The 18,348-nt window shown below is 40.1% G+C and overlaps 1 protein-coding gene across 14 annotated transcripts in view; it reads right to left on the bottom strand.

Moving 5' to 3' along the window:
• Positions 1-18,348, bottom strand: part of CADPS (calcium dependent secretion activator) — a 456,612-nt gene that overhangs the window by 69,267 nt on the left and 368,997 nt on the right. For 8 of the 14 annotated variants that reach the window (XM_072720526.1, XM_072720528.1, XM_072720527.1 and 5 more), the window contains 5 exons: positions 17,646-17,792; positions 14,115-14,270; positions 9,866-10,013; positions 1,775-1,849; positions 805-888 (listed from right to left, as the gene is read on the bottom strand). In XM_072720526.1, coding sequence (XP_072576627.1) covers positions 805-888; positions 1,775-1,849; positions 9,866-10,013; positions 14,115-14,270; positions 17,646-17,792 — 610 coding nt within the window. The remainder of the gene's footprint in view (positions 1-804; positions 889-1,774; positions 1,850-9,865; positions 10,014-14,114; positions 14,271-17,645; positions 17,793-18,348) is intronic. The other 6 variants (XM_072720539.1, XM_072720534.1, XM_072720535.1 and 3 more) reach the window with 1 other exon arrangement.

The following is an 18,348-nucleotide window of genomic DNA, read 5'->3' as shown; positions in this document are numbered from 1 at the left end:
TCATGTCCTATGCCCTTGCCCAATTCTGGCACAGAATTAGAGCCCTTCACAAGACTGTACAGACTCAGTCATCTCTTCCAGAGGTGGTAAACTCCAGCGTTCCCAAGCCCAGGCAGGTACACGAATGAGTGAAACAGCCAGGAAGATACTGAAGGAAACTGGCAAACACATGTCTGGTCAATGGAGACCACCGTGATTCAGCTCCAGCAGATAGATAGTTGCTCCGCATGTATGCAGACCCAGAGCTGCTAATGTCCCCTTTACAAAGAGAGCCCGGAATATGGACATCTCTGTTAATTCTCCTGATTTTTAAATGTAGGCAAGAACACTGTACCTGACACAGTGAGGACCAAATAAAATGCACTGAAAAGCTCTCTTTGACCTGTAGGTCTCTATTTGCAAGCTTCAAAATTAATGTTCCTCATTTACAGATGCAGAGATGGTAGTCCAGTCACATGAAGTGATTTGTCTGAGATAGCTCACGTGGGCTCAGGCCAGCAACTCTCTTTTGGATACATACATATAGAGACATATGTGTGCGTGTGTACATACATATACATACGTACATATTGTATATTCACAAGTGAAATAAAAAGGATTTTGGATTACCTGCTGTCGTGAAGTGTCCTGCTTATTCTCCTAATGTTACTATACATTTGCAGTTGACCTTAATTAACATAATTCTACAAACCCAAACCAAAATGACACATTGGCACCTGGCCCCCAAACCCAAACCCAAACCCAAACGCAAACCCAAACCCAAACTAAAACAAAACCCAGGCAAGAAAGAAGCTCTTTACTTACGGTAAATGACAAAAAAGAAGAAAACAAAGTCCCTTCGTCATATCTGGATAATTTTGCCAGTACTCCTTCCAAGATAGTAACGAACTAGTAAAACAGCAAAAAAAGAAGAATTATCATTTCAAACTCTACTTGTTCACAGTAAGGAGCAACATTTCCCAACCACACAGAGACTAGCGATGACCTTGCTCTGCTTGGCATTCTATTATTTGACTCCCGCTTTGGGGGAAAGGAAGAGATTGCTTTCCCATAGCAATATTTGACTTATCCGGCTTTCTCTTCATTATTATGTGATTGCAAATATAGAGTGTTACAGAAGTACAAAGTGACAAAATATTATTGAGTCGCATACAGCCTGCGATAATATTAAATGCACTTTTCAAAATCCAAAACTGCGCAAAGCAGTTTTTACGTTACATATTAGCACTACATTTAATCCAATCTATTTTTATTTGTATTTTATCAGTAATTTGGGGGAAACAGAAGTTTAGCACTGGCAAATATAAATGTCTTCCCATTCAGCATTACTTAGTTAAAATTCTATAATTCATGAGGGTGACTGAAATAGCTTTATCTGACTTTTATGTTTTATTATGACTCTCACTGCATGTGAAACGAGGGGGGAAGGGGTTTTCAGGATGGCAGGATTCCTTATTACCGTTTAACTTTCTGTTTTTAAAATCTAACTTTGTCAGTGCTGGAAAACAAAACAAACATTTTCCACATGACCTAGTGCAACGTCTGGGGACAATTTCTTATTAAGTTAACACATGCCACTTCATCAATTCATCTTCACACGGCTCGCAATCATCAGAAAAAATCATTCCGAGCTGAGCCTGGGTGACGTCCGAGCTTGTTTCCTGAGAGATACAAGTATCCAGCTCAACTTTTTAACGTGTCACATTTTAATGGGAATGCAGATATAACAAAGCGATGTTCACAATGAAACATTTCACCTGAAGCTGAAGGTTACCTTTGCAACCAAGAGTGTTATCATTTCTTTAACAGTTTCTTCAATTAGTTCATCTATTTTTGAATGGTATTGATGCTAAAGAACACAGAAAGACAAATATTAGCATGTTGGGGAGGTGATGGCATTGCATCCGTCAGTAATTTTTAGACAACACAATTTATAAATAAAGCCTGGCCTGCAGACCCAGTTTATTTCCATAGTCCCAGAAGCAGCTGTAAGATTCTGACTCCAGGTCTTTGATGAAGAGAGATCTGAAGCTCTTAAGAAAATTACCAGACACATGGTTCCTCACCCAAGGCTTTTGATGGCTTTGATACGTGTAGATACATACACACGGTTACAAAGAGCATGCATGGAAGGCTTCATGGCCTAGCAGTGTGTGAATCTGGAACTTACAAAACAAGATATCACAGTAGTTTAATACAGGGGATGAAAAGTTCTCTTTGGAAAACTGCTGGGAGATGTGGCTCAGAATTTGACCAAGAGGCTGTGATCGATTTTGCAAAAACGGTTCTGAAACCCTCTGGTACTTTGGGTTAGTGCCTCAGAGCCCGCTAGTTCTATCTCTAGATGTTGAGTAAGTGCCGAGGCAAAGTATTATTTTCTTGACCCCGTGGCAGCCACTTGTTTTCTTTATTCATGGCTAAGCAGACCCAGGTTTGGAGCCTTCACTAAGTCTCCTGTGAAGTTTTTCAATTTCTCTAACGGCCGCTGTCGATTAAATTTAAATAGTAATGCGAAAACAAACCCCCACACAAACAAAAATCTGCTATAAATGCCAGGAAAAAAGGAAAAGCAATTTCAACAGAAAATACTGTATGCCAGTTCCTTGACATTTATTAGATCATTTTAGTATCCATTTGAATTATTCCATATTCCTTTATAAAAAATAACAATGCAAAACATTGCTATTTGGAAAGGAAAATGCACTTACCCACTCTTTAGCAAACTTTCAGAAGGATGATTAATTAGGAATAGAAGAAAAAAGGAACAGTGCAAATAAAAATTAGGACAAAAAGACACATGAGAAAATGAAAATTAAACCATTCAAAAAGCTATGAAAACATACAGAAATAATAAGCGATGGGAATATGGTTTGATATTCTGATAACTGGCAATCAGAATTAATGAAAGTGAGTGGAGGGATGTGAATTAAGTTAATTCATAAAAGTCACAAGGGAATTTCGTATGTAATTGGAAGACCTAGATAAAGCCCCAGTGCAAAATTGGGAAGTTACGTTGCCTAAGAAAATATAGTTCAGTTTCCTCATCTGTAAGAAAACAGATAATACTACTAACCACTCAAGACCAATGGGTGTGGTAGAAAGGGAAACTAGTACATACACTGATTTTGGAAAGAGAAGAAAGCAAACCCTGTTTAAAGATATTTAGCAGGTCTGTTCTTCTATTATTATTCTTACTTATTATTATTAATATTATTTAAAAATCATTTCCTGGCAGTCCTGCTCTCAGACTGGATTTGTTGTGAAAATCAAGTGAGAATTGGATGTGAAAACATCTTGTTAACTATAATAGCAATTCAAATATTATACATTCAAGCTCATAAAGCAGAAACTAAGGATAAGGAGATACAGTCTTATTGCTCAGCTCTCTCATTTTAGTTCTCTTTCAGTTGATTAGAGGAAAAACAATAAACCAAATGGTCCGTGTTGTGTAGTCCCAGTGATTCAGAACCCACGTTGGCTCTCCTGCTAGCTTCACGAAGGGATTTACTATTAAGTGGCATAAACCTGAAGTTAAATGCAAAAACTATCTGCAGAATTCTGTGCTAGAAACACAAAGAAAGATGTCAGAGCAAAAGAATTCAGGAATATTGACAGGGCTCCAAATTCATTTTTAGGTCTTGAGATAAGATCCAGTATCACAGGCTTACTTTCTTCCTCATGTGACTGCCTCGCTCTGCTTGATTTTCTTTGGATTACTATAAATGATTCACATTTATTAAATTAATTATGAGATTCAACTAACTCAGAAAAGCAAGTTGTAGGCAAAATAATACAATCTGATATATTAAATGGGGGTTTCTAACCAAGCAAAGAAATTACTGAGAATAGAAACATTCTCCTGAAAAACTTGGCTGAAATGGCAAGCAGAGCCAAGAGCGGTCGTTTTCCACGCACCAAGAAAGACACAGGCTTTTGGTCTGAGGTGTTAGGAATGCCATTCTTTCTTGAAAATCAAATAGGCTTTCTCTTCACAAGTAAGTGAACCTCAAACCTTTTCATTCTGGAAGGAGTCCAAACTAAAGTATATGGAGATGTGGTGGGTTGATGGGAACCTCTTCCGGCCTTCAATTTCTCCATGCTAAACTTGGTCCTGACCTCCCCACAGAGAGTCCCACTGTCTCTTTCACGCTGTACAAATGTGATCATCTCCACTCCTGTTTGCATTTCTTTCTTCCTGCTATGAAAAAGTTGTTTTGATATAATTATTCTGCTTCCTACTTCCAGAGGAAATTTGAACATGCCAATCTCTATTGGTCTATTTCCTTATCTCCTCAATGGGGCTAGGATGACCCCTGTGTATATAGGAAGCATATTCACCTAACACAGTAGTGAAGCAATGTATGGAAATATGGTTTAGAAACTTAGAAGCACTATGTAGCAATATTACTATCATTAACTGATTAGCATTATGGTTATCTGTATGTTTACATTTCTCTAACATTCATCTAAAATCTATATATATTCTATGGTATGTAAATTATAATCTGAATTAAATAAAACCTGCTTTGGGAAAGATAGGACAGCAGGGTAACATCTACTCTGCTTATCATGCACTGAAGTGGTATACATCAAAGCAGTCCCCATTCCTATACAAGTAAGTACAAAATGCATGAATTTCTTTTACCAGATTCTCCCGAGACTCATTTGATTGACTCGCTTTTCTGGGGCAATAGTGAGCACTCTGTCTTCATTCTGCTCTTTCTGGGGAGATTATTTGTTCCATGCATACTTGAAGCTCCATGAGGGGTATAAACACTATCAGGGCATCTTTTAAGTACCATCCCCCGGAATAAGATAATCTTGTCATAAAGTCTCTTGCAGTCAGACGGATTATTTAGTTCCATCTGCATCCCAATATGGGTACAAAGAGGGATCCTTCCTATTTTTGCATTTTCCAGTTCCCTCTCTGGGTGTCATTGGATTGGCTTGACCCTAGTAGTAGTAGTAGTAGTAGTAGTAGTAGTAGTAATAGTAGTAGTAGTAATAACAACAACAATACCCGTAAATTACATTCTGAGGCACTAGATCATGATAATAGCAAGGGAACTGCTAATCTTAAATGGTATGGAAAGTTTGGGGCGTTCGCTGCTGCTTCTGTTGAGCTAAGCTGCTGCAAATTCACAATCACTTTGTAAAAATCATTCCACTTGACTTCCTGTACTGCACATTTTGCCTTGTCATGGAACAGATTGTGTGTATGTTGTCTTTCTGTTAAGACCATCTGACCTTGGAAATGAGACAAAAACACACTAGACCAAGTGAGAAACTATTTAATACACAATTTTCTCTCTATTGGTGCTTCGTAAATTTTAATGAAAAAATAAATATTTAAGAAGGAAAAGTATGGTTAACAAATGCTTCAACAGCTGCCTTTAGATGAGACTTTACCCTGGTGATGAAACTCAGGAAGTGATCTTAAGATAGGAAACTATTGTATCACCTCTCCAGTCACTAGGCTAAAACACATTGTGGGAGTTGAAATCCAGGTAGAAGCAGGTATCTATAACTAGATCTGCATGTGAGTTTAACATGCAATACTCACAAAGTGAAAACTACATGAAAACATTGAACTTATATCTAGTCTCTTACTTTCCAGTCATCCTTGGCCAATATCATTTTTACAATTCAGTTGACATTGGAGATGACTATCCCCATTCTGCAAAATGAAAAAAATTAAAGAGAGACCATTTGCATGAGACTTCCCATTGAAGTTCTTCTCAAGGTCATAACCAGCAAGGTCCTTCAAAGGAAGTATATATTTACAGAAAATGATGTCTGGCTTCCTTCTGACTATTCTCAGTCACTTGGTATTCTAACTGAGGCCTCATATTTCCATGAGCTGGTCACATAGGTGTCTCTGATTCAATTATGCTAAGGAGAAATGGCATAGCAGGTCTCCCTAACATGGCTTGGGAAACTGGCAGGCTTAGGATAAGAGCCAAAGACTAGAATACAGTATTGGATAAGTCCTTAATAAAGATCATTTGGTTTAGAGAGAGGGGTGAGAGGCTCTGGAAAAATGGGAAATGTTCACCAGCCTTAGTTATTGTTTTAATTAAAAAAGAAGAAGAATGATGAATTATTTGGGATACATAAAGTGTTTTCTACTTTATCAAATAAAACAATGTCCAGAAAGAAGTAGGCATTGGTTCTTAGCCTCAAAAATGTTACTATTTGGGCATATCTGAGACAATGTTCTAATCTTCCATCCAGAAATGAGGGAGCTATATCCTCAGTTTTCATAAGCTCCATATATCTCAAAGGTTGTGTGTTACATGCTCTCTCACATGACAAATGATGACAGTAAGGTTGTAAGAGTAAAGGACTTGCTCAAGGTCACAGAGTTTGGCAGCTAAGGTATAGGGCTCCTTAAAATGTACTTATTAAGTCACTAGACAACTTGTCTTTCTAGAAGACCAAGACTCCAAGGTTAAGGGAAAATCATTCTACTGTAGCATAGAAATGATTAGTGGTAAAGATAAGAGCAGGGTCCTCCTGTGACAAAATCAACTTGCTATTTTTTCATCATATATCTCCAACTAGGGGCTAACAGTTTGGTCTAAATGGGTCCATAGCCACACCCCCCCACTCCGAAATGCAAAACTGTGGGAAAGTATTTTTTTTTTTCCTGGATATTGGTTCCCTAAATTTCACCACATTTTCAGTGCAGCCTGTGACAATAACCCTTGCCACCCAACACCCACTAGTCTCCCCAAATCCCAGTTGAAAAAAAAAGATCAGAGTGACTTGGCTTGTCTGGAAAGATTGCTAGCATCTGACTAGGTATGTGGGAGTTCTTTAAATGTGGCCATTGTTGAGTCAATCTGAGGAGGGCCTGTAAGAGCTGCTGAGTGGAAAAGAGGCCAGTCCTATTGCAACAACATTTCTTCATTCCTTGAATGAGGTCAGCTTTGTGAAACTCAGTTGAAAAGGACATCTTGGGAAGCTCCAAGGGGAAAGAGATGAACTGGACTCCATCAAACTTAAAAAAAGATTGTGTTTTAAGGGATACTACCAAGAAAGTGAAAAAGACAACTTGGCCGAATGGGACAAAATATTTGCAAATCATATCTATGATAAGGGTCTAGTATCCAGAATATATAAAGAAGTCTTACCACTAAACAATTAAAAGACAGTTTAATTTTTTTTTTTTTATGGGCAAAGGATGTGAATAGACTTTTCTTCAAAGAAGATTTGCAAATGGTCAATAGACACATAAAAAGATGACCAACATCCCTGCAAATCAAAACCATAGTAAGATACCACTGCACACACACAAGGGTGGTTAGGGAATATAAAATGGTGCAGCCACTTTGGGAAACAACTTGGCAGTTCCTCAAAAAGTTAAACGTAGAGTGACCATATGGCCCAGCAAGTTCAATCTGAGGTATATATCCGGGAGAGTTAAAAACATAGGTCCACATGAAAACTCGTACATGAATGTTTACGGCAGTATTACTTGTAGCCGCTAAAAAGTGGAAACAACTCCAACGTCAATCAACTGATGAACTGAAAAATAAGATGTAGTATCACCATATAATAAAATTCTATTCAGTATAAAAAGAAATGAAGCGCTGACACATGTGACAACACGAGTCTTAAAAACACATGAAAGAAGCCAGTCACAAAAGGCCACATGAGATTCCATTTATATGAAATGCACAGGGATCCCTGGGTGGCGCAGCAGTTTAGCGCCTGCCTTTGGCCCAGGGCGTGATCCTGGAGACCCGGGATTGAATCCCACATCGGGCTCCCGGTGCATGGAGCCTGCTTCTCCCTCTGCCTGTGTCTCTGCCTCTCTCTCTCTCTCTCTCTCTGACTATAATAAATAAATAAATAAATAAATAAATAAATAAATAAATAAAATGCACAGAATAAGCAAGTCCTTAGGCACAGAAAGTAGGGGGGTAGTTACCCTAGCTGGGGAGGGAGGGTGGGGGAATTAGTATTCATAGGTCAGGTTTCTTTTTAGGGTGATGGAAGACTCTTATGGCTGATTGTAGTGACGGTTACCCAGCTTTGTGAATATACTAAAAACTATTGAATTGTATATTTCAAAAGGGTGGATTTTATGGCACATGAATTACATCTCAATTTTTAAAAAAGGATAATCCACGGGAGAAAAATTTGGGAGGGATAGAATTTGGGAATGTTTGAATTTAAAGCGATCTTAGTGAACATTACAGATCACCCAAAGCAGGGTTTTTCAAGCAGGCTCTGTGAAGCCTAAGAGACTTCAGGTGCGCAGCAAAGAAATGCAGAGGTGGAAAGGAACATGGTAGCTTGTGCACTGGGCCCCTCTTCCCTGACCACCCCCCTCCACTTTATCCACAGCAGCTCTCATTTTATTTATTTCACATGCTAGCCTTCTTTGGTAAGGTTTGAAGAACTGATTCCGCAGCTCAAAATAGCCTGAATTGAATTAGAATAGTGCCATCATTTTAAAGATGAGAAAACTAAGACCCAGCTCATTTGCTGCACAGCCAAGGTCAGAACCCTGGTGGCTGAACACCCACCCTGAGCCTGTCTCAGGGGGCTGTCCTTCATGCAGGAGCCCTATCCTTTTTGGATACTGAGTCTCCGGACCAGTGATTCTCAAACTGTGGACTCCGGACCAGCCAGCAGCAGCAGCAGCATAACAGAGGGACTTGGTTAGAAATGCAAATTCTGGGACCACACCCAGACCTATGGCAATTCTTGGGGTCAGACCCAACAATCTGGGTTTTGAGAAGCTCTCCAGATGAGTTTGATGCCTACTGTAATGTTGAGAACCACTGCTCCAGGCCATTCACATGCAGCACAAGTTGCCACAAAAAGAGAACTGAGGGCCTCCTGCATTTGCCCCTACAGCCTAGAGCATGACCCCCGAGGAAATGTCCCTCAAAAGAAAGTTACCCAGGAGCAAACACTAACAGGGGTGGCTAAGGAAGCTGATCAGCGGGGAAAGAAGGTTGGAGATGATGTTGCCAGGAAGAGAATACCACCAACCCACATTTAAAAATGGAAGGTGCCGATAAGAGAAAATAAATAACGAATAAGGAGCAAATATAATTTAGTAAGAATTCTGAGCATGTAAGGCTGGTATCGAAAGATCTGATTTAGGAGCAATTTATGCCAATTGGCAACAACATGAGAGTTGCCAGAAATGTTTCTGAATTAATTCTAAATTGGTATATGAATATCTAGCTGGCTTGAGGCCATCGGAGAAAAATGATCATGATAGTCTTTAATCAAGCCCGAGTTGCTGCTTCTTTCTCCTTTACATTTTAAATACCACTTTGGAATTGGAAATTTAGCAAAGGACTAACCTTTTGGTCAGGGAAGATGCACAATCAACTCAATCTAAGGAGACTGGAAAGTCTGTGATTTCTTAAGAATTCAGAACCTGCTGGCTGGGGACGGGGGTAGCAGGATGATACAACATTATATATCGTGGAGGTTGCTTGATGCAAGAAAGAGAGCTCTCCTGCGATCCAGATGTTCAAAGTGATAAAATGCACTTCAAATGTGAAAATGACTTGCACTCTGGCAAACAGATCTGTTGGAGATACCAGCCTAATAAATAAGGTCATCACACATTATTTGACTTAAGGAACTTTATGGTCACCCCAACTCTAACCAAGAATCACTTCTAAGTGACTGGCATTCTCATTAGCACATGCCTTAGAAATTTACTTAACAAACAGATACCAAACATTCATCTGTAGTAGCTTAATCCACAAATGTTAGAGGATATTTCTGAAACTAGCAGACTAGTGTAGATGGAAGGAATTTGTGAAGTTTTCTTTTACATGATCAATGGAAGGGGGAAAAAAAAATCTGTATTTTTTTTTTTTTTTTTTACCTCTTGGCCCATTTCCATGCTGCAAAGTTTTGTTGATTGAGCTTTGGCATCAACCATAACATTAAACATGGTGCATATTGACTGTGGGACTCGAAAATCTGTTGATCGACTGGTTTTTTGCAGCTTAACTTCAAATGCAATCCTGGTTCTATTAAAACAAAGTAGGAAAAGACCAATTCAGCATTCATGGAAGCAGGTGGAGGAGACATTTTCTGAGAGGTCAGTGAAAAAGAAAATTGAAGGCTGTAATCAGTTTCAATCGACAATGACTTCACATGTGTTCTTTTAAAAATGACTTTCCCAACTAAGGAAGGCCTATTCACAGAGACAGCCATGTAAACCCTTCCTTTCTCGGCAGTACACAGAACACCTGTAGCTCAGCGTATTTCTGTCTATAGTTTACATGCTATGGAGATCCCTAATTGCAGGAGAATGAATGAATTAACAAAAACCCAATTATAGCATTATAGCATATGTAAGTTCTCTCACATTGGCAACTGCCTACCTTGAATCGCTTCATTAAAAAAACAAAAAACAAAAAAGCGGCTTCTAATCTCCAAAATCTCATGGTGGGGGGAAAAAATCTTAAATGACATTTATTGTTTTTTTTTTCTTTTGGTTTTGAAAGACTGGAGTAAAAAAAAAAAAAACCCAGTTATTATATGGCTTTAAAGACTAAAAAAATAAGATAGGTACCTTTGGGGAGGAAAGTTAAATTAGGAGGAGTGGTGTCAGGGAACTTCCACTGTGTTTGTTGGCAATGTCTATTTTTCTGCAATAAGAGTATGTATATCTATATATTTTTTAAGAGTGTATATTTTTTATAAGTGAAAATGCCATAATATACTTACCAACTCAAGAACTATGTAATGGGGAAAACTTAATGGGACCTAATTCTGATATAGGTCAAATTATGATCCCGGCAATGTGCTAACTGCTCACAGGAAAAAACCTAGTCTGACATGGCCAGCTGGTAATACAGGTGTGAGATTTAATCCTTGGTATCAGCATTGTAAAGGGGACCAGTTATATTTTAAAAGGTTTTAGAGAAGTGGGTCACATCATCACATGCCTTGAAAGAACAGCACCTGGTTGGTAAGTGGTTTTATTAAAGCTCCTTTCGCCCAATGCATCTTTTCAGTATTGTTCGCTGTCAGGTTCTGGAGATCATGCAGCCACCAGGAAAGCATTGCTTCAAGAGGTATTAGTAGCAGTTTTCTAACAGTGCAGAAGAGGACCACACAGCTAGTTAGCTCAGGAAAGGATGCCAGCTTGCTAACACACCCTGAGTGCATGCAGGGAAGCCAAGTATAATTTCTAAGGTTGGAAGCCTAGTTCTTAAGAAAAAAAAAAAAAACCCTTAAAGCACTCCTATATATTATATGATCATGTTAAAGATAAATGTATCTTGGCTTCTAAAGACTCGGTGCATTGAAGTAGCTTTCTAATCATGATGATCATTTTAAGCTACACTGAAAATACATCCTTTTCTGGTTTTGTGAAAAGGCGATCTGATGGGGACAGAGTTGGACAGACCCCTGGGCTTATCTTCTGAGGCCGGCATGCCAACTCTGGCCCAACTGAAGAAAGGGAAGTGCTACATCTTTCCCTTATAATGAAGTAAATGTCTTCTGTTTCCACAGGGGAACTGTGAATTGCCCTTGGAGGGTGTGGCTGTGAAGAGGGGAAACCAAATGCAAAATTAATATGACTGGGAGGGCTCCATGGAGCAAAATGCCAGGGATGGAAAAGTCACTGAATTCAGCTGACGGTCCTCCAGAATAGGGCTGAGGGTGCTGCATTTTGGTGGAACACAGTATCTGATATAGACTAGACTAGAGGCTTTGTCACGTTCATCGGATGAATGACTTTTGGATGTTGCATATTTACATCTATGAAATAATGTCCTTATGGTGACATCCTTCTAGAATGACAGCCATTGGGATCCCTGGGTGGCGCAGCGGTTTAGCGCCTGCCTTTGGCCCAGGGCGCGATCCTGGAGACCCGGGATCGCATCCCACGTCGGGCTCCCGGTGCATGGAGCCTGCTTCTCCCTCTGCCTATGTCTCTGCCTCTCTCTCTCTCTCTCTGTGATGACTATCATAAATAAATAAAAATAAAAAAAAAATAAAAAAAAATAGAATGACAGCCATTTATTCAGTCTCAAAGAGGAAAGTGATGGTTCTAGGCTCTGCTCATATAGATTCTATATCTTAAAGCATCCAAGGACTTTTCATGTTTTACTCTCTGCATCTGGAGGTCAGAGGATGATATTTACACTTATATTTGCAGTTGTCTGCTTTCGTCTGGGGCCGTAATTGGAAGGGACATCATGAGATTTAAGCATCCAGTGTCAAGTGGGAATGTTGACCAACTTTAATTCAAAAAAGGTTACTTAACAGCTACTATGTCCCAAGCATGCTGCTGGGATTTGGGGAGGGCTGGGAGCTCAAAACAAATAAGATAGACTCCCTGCCGCTGAGTAGTTCACACTTTAAGGTGGCTGGCCACAGAGATCTGTGGTAAGGGATAGGATGGAGTCACTGTCTATCTTTCACATTTACACGTCTTCCCAGTTTTTCACCTCAACTCCCCACTTCCAACTCCCTATTCCCAAAACTAGCTTCTCAGAAGGGCATATATGTCTTTTGGTACAACTGTGTGCACAGATCAGAAAACAGTGTTCATTCTAATGTGCTACAGCCCTGAGTACAGATTGGGACCACAGGGGAACTGCCCCGTGAGAGGTTTTTGGTGGAATGGCTTGGCTACAAGAAAAGAGTTGCTTTTCCTATAACTGATGGAAACTATGTAGAAAATGGTAGAATTCAAAATTCTAAGGGAACATTTTGACCTTGAGTTTGAACAATAGTCCTGCCCTTGGTTCGAAGAGTAGGAAGAAAAGAACAAAATGCAAAATTTGGATCACCAGGACTTTGAGCTTTCAGAAGTGCCGTCAAACACCTGCCCAGACTCTGCACAGCACGTAGCTATTTCCCCAGTTCCTGCTGAGACGTTCACCTGCCTGGGCCCGTGTTGTTCTTTTGCCCTTTTGGTTTCCAGTTTTGATGCAATTACTTCTCTTTTCTTCTTCCAGGATAAAAAATTCAGAGCACTCCTAGACAAACGCAGCCCCCATCACCCAGAACTGATCCATCAACGAAACTATCCAACATCTGGAGATCTGGAGTGGCCTGTGCCTTTCTTTCTTTCTCTTTCTTTCTTTCTTTCTTTCTTTCTCTTTCTTTCTTTCTTTCTTTCTTTCTTTCTTTCTTTCTTTCTTCTTTCTTTCTTTCTTTCTTTCTTTCTTTCTTTCTTTTCATTTCGTTTTGAATGAGGGAAAAGTAATGGAACAATTATGAACTGGAAAAGGAACTTGGATGTGTGTCTGGGGATAGGGTGATGATAATGATGTTAAACCAGAAGAATTCCATCTCTGTGTCTGATACACACATATAGATAGTCCAGGAGGGAAGGGATGTGGTCTTTCATTCTTCACGGCATGCCAAGAACGTAGCCCTGTGCTTGGCAGGTAGGAGGAGCTAAACAATCTTGTTTAATGGATGCATATTGTTCTCATTTTCTTCTCTTCACCTTTTCACAGTCTACCTGGGAACTTGAAGCCCAGCATTCCCACCCCAATCCTATATGCCATGGCAATGTAGGGGGCAGGAACTCGTAGGAAATCAAAATGGACATTTAAGGTCTCATGCTCCCTTACCGATATCTAGTTCAACTTGGGGTAGGACAACTAGGAGTTGGCACATAATATGCGCTCAGTTCATGTGTATGGGATGAATGATGCTGCTGAGATACTGCTCACATCCCTGAAAAGGCCTTCATTTTCTGCTGCCTGTACTGGATAGATTGGCTCCAGAACCACATGTACTTCTTTTTCCATGGCCTTCTCCTCATGCACTTACACCTTTAACGAATATTTTCTAAGTAAATATTTTCTGTCAGATGCTGCTAGATACCAGGGATACAAAGAGGAACAGGAACACACACTCGTCCTCTCCTCATGGAACTGAGCGAAAACACTGGCTACCATACTGTGTTGGTTTTGGGACAGGTGTGGGGCAGGTGAACAGGAGCTAGACTTGGGGGCCACCAGCTGACTGGGCCAAGCAATCACCTTCTCAAAAAAAAAATCCAAATTACAGCCAATCAAAAGAGGTGCCAGCTACCATTCCCTGAGTCAGAGTATGGCAGGGAAGGTGTGTGGGGCCTGTCCAGCCGCCAGGCTTACCTTTTGACACAAGATTCAATCATGTCACTCGCCATCAGCTTTAGCCGTTGTTCTAAGTGCTTTCCAAACTCTTCTTCGGGCCAGTGCAAGTCCCGAATGAAGGTCTGAAGGGCGTCGAGTTTCCAGAACAGGTCTTCTGAGGTGCCTGATCCATTACTGGCAGGATAAAAGTTAGAAAACAAGAGTCACCCAGGGGGCCTTGGGTTCTGGAAAAGCTGACACAAAGACAACTAGGAGCTAGAAGGCTCAAGGCAAACAGTGGCTTCAACATACAAAACGACGCATGTTGGCGGTGGAGGTGGGGGGAAGTCTCCACCAGCAGATTTTGAGTTTTACCATACATGACTTAGTCTGCTTTGTTCGGCCAATTATTCCAGACCAGTGAGAAGTCTGAGGAAAGGTGTTGCCCCACCATGACTCGGAGACGGTGTATGGTAAAAATCAGCCTTCTTTTAATAACCACATTAACACATGTGATGATTCAGATGAAGGCCACAAACCAGAGGGAGAAGTAAGTTTCAACGGATAATAACTACATGGCAACATGCAGTTATTAAAATTCAGGGTTTCATGCACTTCCCCAGCTCCCCTCCAGAGCAGAGGCCTCTTGGAGATTGCACAAGACTTTCAGTTTTAAAAGGACAGTGCTAACAAAGTGGTGAGCGAGGACCTGCTTTCTCTCTTGAAGAGCTGGAAAGAAACTGGGGTGACTCAAATCAAGACGAGTACACCTGGATACCTCGAGTCCAATATTCGTGTTCAGTTTGGTTCGCACTCCAATTATCATAGACCAGCCTGTTGCAGAGGCAGACCCAGGACGAGGTGAGTTGCAGTTGGGGGCAGGGCGGGGGGACTGATGAGCCAACAAGGGATATTTGCAAAGTCTTAGGGCTCAAAACCTGAGCTCTTTTACCATTGCACCACCTTACCCAGTCCCCTGTACAGATGGAGAAATTGGTCTTGATTCTTTTCTGTACAATGACGTCTCAGAAACTTTTACCTGGGGCATCCACGGAAAGCCTGTATATGAGAAATGCTCCGCCTCTCACCCTCTTGTCCTTCTCTGGCTGGCTTTCTCTTTGGTAACAGTCCCATTTGGAGCTCTGAGGGGTGGCCACCCACCCCCCCTTCCTCGCATACCACTAATGCTAACACGGTAATTTATAAAATGTCCAACACACCATGCATTACCACTTGTTCTGACATCGTCTATAGAAACAGATGAGAGTGGGTGTTTCTATTGTGACAGATGCCAGCTGCATTGAATTAATGCTTCAGAGAGAAATATAGCTAGTGCATAAACGCATACACAGCTACTGTGGGGTGGGGTGGGGGCAAACTCCCAACATGCCGAGAGGGAGCCTACGGCCTGGACCAACAGGGTAATGTTTCCAAGGACAGACCAGTCTGAGGTCAGTATGTAGATGTATCTGACACGCAGAAGAAGGTAACATGGAAACACGTCCTTAAAATGAAAGGTGGCAAAGGAGGAAACTAGAATTATGAAAAGATATAGAATCAGGCATTTCCTGGTGGGTGATTGAGGATCGATCTATGCCTTCTATTCAGATCCTGCCATAAGCACCGTTTAAAAGTGGGGGAATGCATTGTTTCTTCGTGAAAGTTCAGCCTTCCCCCTACCCCAACCTAGGCTTGGGAAAAAGAAACCCCAACTTTGTCTAGTCTAAACCCCGTTTTGGAACTGCATAGTTGTATGTTTTAAATCATTAAGTACATATGAATGCAATAATTGGTATTTATTACAACAACATTTTGACACCCATCTGGTTTCAGAGTTTCAAAAAATTCTTCTAGGGTTTTTTTTTTCTTTGAAGAGCTTATTATTAAGTTTTGACATGAGGAAAAGAATATTTTCTTTTTATTTTTAAGATAAACTGTTAATGTTAAGGCAATAGCACCAAGATTATTTTGATTGCTGAGCAGTTACCAAAATGTGTTCCCACTCATGCCTTAATTAATTGAATGGAGACCATTATCTGCTTTATTACAATGTCTTGATTCATATCTTTTCAAAAACAATGCCACGGAGCATGCAGAGAAGAAGGTAAGAAAAGCTTTCAGGTATTTATATTTTAATTTTTAACAGATACTACCTAATCTAACTTTTGATATAGTCATCTTAGCATGAATATGATTTACTTTTTTTAGAAGAATTTTTTTTCTCAGTTATAAATTTTTTGGAGGTTTTAGTTTGTCTTTAAAAGAGAATCAGACACATTGACCATATGATTTCACTGTGACTTGTGAACGAATATAGGTTTTTAAAAATGTTAGGCAACTTTGAAGCAGCCAAGTAGAGCAGTCATTTAATGTCCTGTTTCTACCTGGATCGCTGCAAAAATAAAAATGTTGCGGGCCATCTTGATGAATGTGATTTCAAGATTTCAAAACATCACTGCCAGTTTCAGATCATTTTTTATTCCTTTGATAATAACACTTCCCTTTGAAAATGTGCCAATTTATTCTTTCAAGAAAAAGCTTATCTGGACTATAATTAGCTGTGGTCTAAGAAAAGGATCAAAGGAGGGTATAGAATCACTAAACCCTATTTCACTTATTAAATCATGCACATGGTTTTAATTTAATTTCCCTGAGGTAGAATTTAGGGGTGCTAGATCTTCTTCTTGCCAAGGGAAAAAAAAAGCGGGTTCAGCTGCTCAACCTCAACCCCTGAGCTGCTTGCTGCTTTAAAGGGGCAGCCAGGCCTCCCCAAAAGACAAATCCCATGCATTCCTGGCATTTGCACCGATGAATGTAAAGAATGGCCCTATCCTCAGACCACAGATGATACGGCTGCTGCAAAATTTAATTATTTGTTGTTTGACTCTTACATTCTCAAATTTAGATATCTTCTTGCTACCTAGATCCCAATGCTCCATATTGCATTATGACCTTGGAAAGTATCTTTACATAACATAGACATTACTAAGGCTTGATCCATTCAGAAGTTTTCATTTAGCCTTGAACATACTGTTACTATATCCTGCCATTTGCTGACACCAGAAATATGCTTTATGGTTTAAACAGTCTCTAGGAATTTTTTATTTAAAGCAAACCCCAGCTTCTAGGTAAGTGTGCTTCCTTCTTAGATTTGGATCAGGCCAGAGATGACTGGCCAGCCCATCCAAGAGGTTTCTTGAACTATTTTTGAATGAATAACTCCTAGAGTCATGGCACCTGAATTAAAAAAGAAAGAAAGAAAGAAGAGAAAAGCAACAACAAAAAAACAAAACATGGGCAGACTCCTTTTGCAAAAGAATTCAGGAAGTGAAACATAGTCCTCAAGCGTTCAGTGGGCGTAAGACAAATTGTTAGTGCTGTATATATAGCAAACGTCTTACAAACACGCTGCATGCCAGAAATAAACAATATTGTCTCTGTATGATCAGCAAAATATGTCTAATTATCCATCTCCATCTCTGTTACATAGGATGTATAGAAATAAACAATACATATCCATGCCAAGATCACTTAAATTTAAATTAGATCTAATGTGAACTGAATACACACTCAGCATCATATATAGCAGCCATCCATGACGGTGCCGAAAAAGTAGGCATTTGTGGGATGCCTAGAGGGATGTTAACTGGTAGATTTGGTACTTTGGGAAGGTTCACATTGGGTAGGTTCACATTGGGTAGGTTACTGGTTAAACTCCTGTGGAAGAAACAGACAGAAAGAAAAAAATACCATCACAGTGACAATGCAGATGTAGCAGAAGCACATGACAGTTGTAAATAAATTGGCTAAGTCCACAGCAAGACAACAGTGAAAACTCAAGCAACACACTTCAGAAGACAGCTTACGGATGAGGAGCTGTGGTGCAGTTCAGTATTCAGAGAGAAATGGCGGAAGTTAATGGAGAAAAATTAACCACAGAGTGACTTAAAAGTGTGGGAAACTCAAAGACACCGATGTGCAATGATCACATTAGTGTAAAGCCTTTGCGAGGGGCTTTCAGTTTCCAAATCCACTGCCATGAGAGTCTAGAACTTGTCTGATGGTAAGAACTTGAAGTTCATGGAAGTCTTGGCATTGGTGGAGTTGGGGCTGCTGGAGAAGCAGCTGGGATTGGTGGCACTGGTGGCGCACTTTCATTTTTCTTATTTTTTTATTCATAGATTATTTTTGATGGAGGCACATTTCTCAAGTCAGATATCAGATACAAGACACAATGGGAAGTTCACCCACTTGAACGCACACTTGCCAACGG

This window comes from Vulpes vulpes, chromosome 9 (genome assembly GCF_048418805.1).
Source record: "Vulpes vulpes isolate BD-2025 chromosome 9, VulVul3, whole genome shotgun sequence".
Taxonomy (NCBI): Eukaryota; Metazoa; Chordata; class Mammalia; order Carnivora; family Canidae; genus Vulpes; species Vulpes vulpes.
The sequence above is the reverse complement of the archived record's forward strand: the minus strand, read 5'-3'. Positions and strand labels throughout refer to the sequence as shown.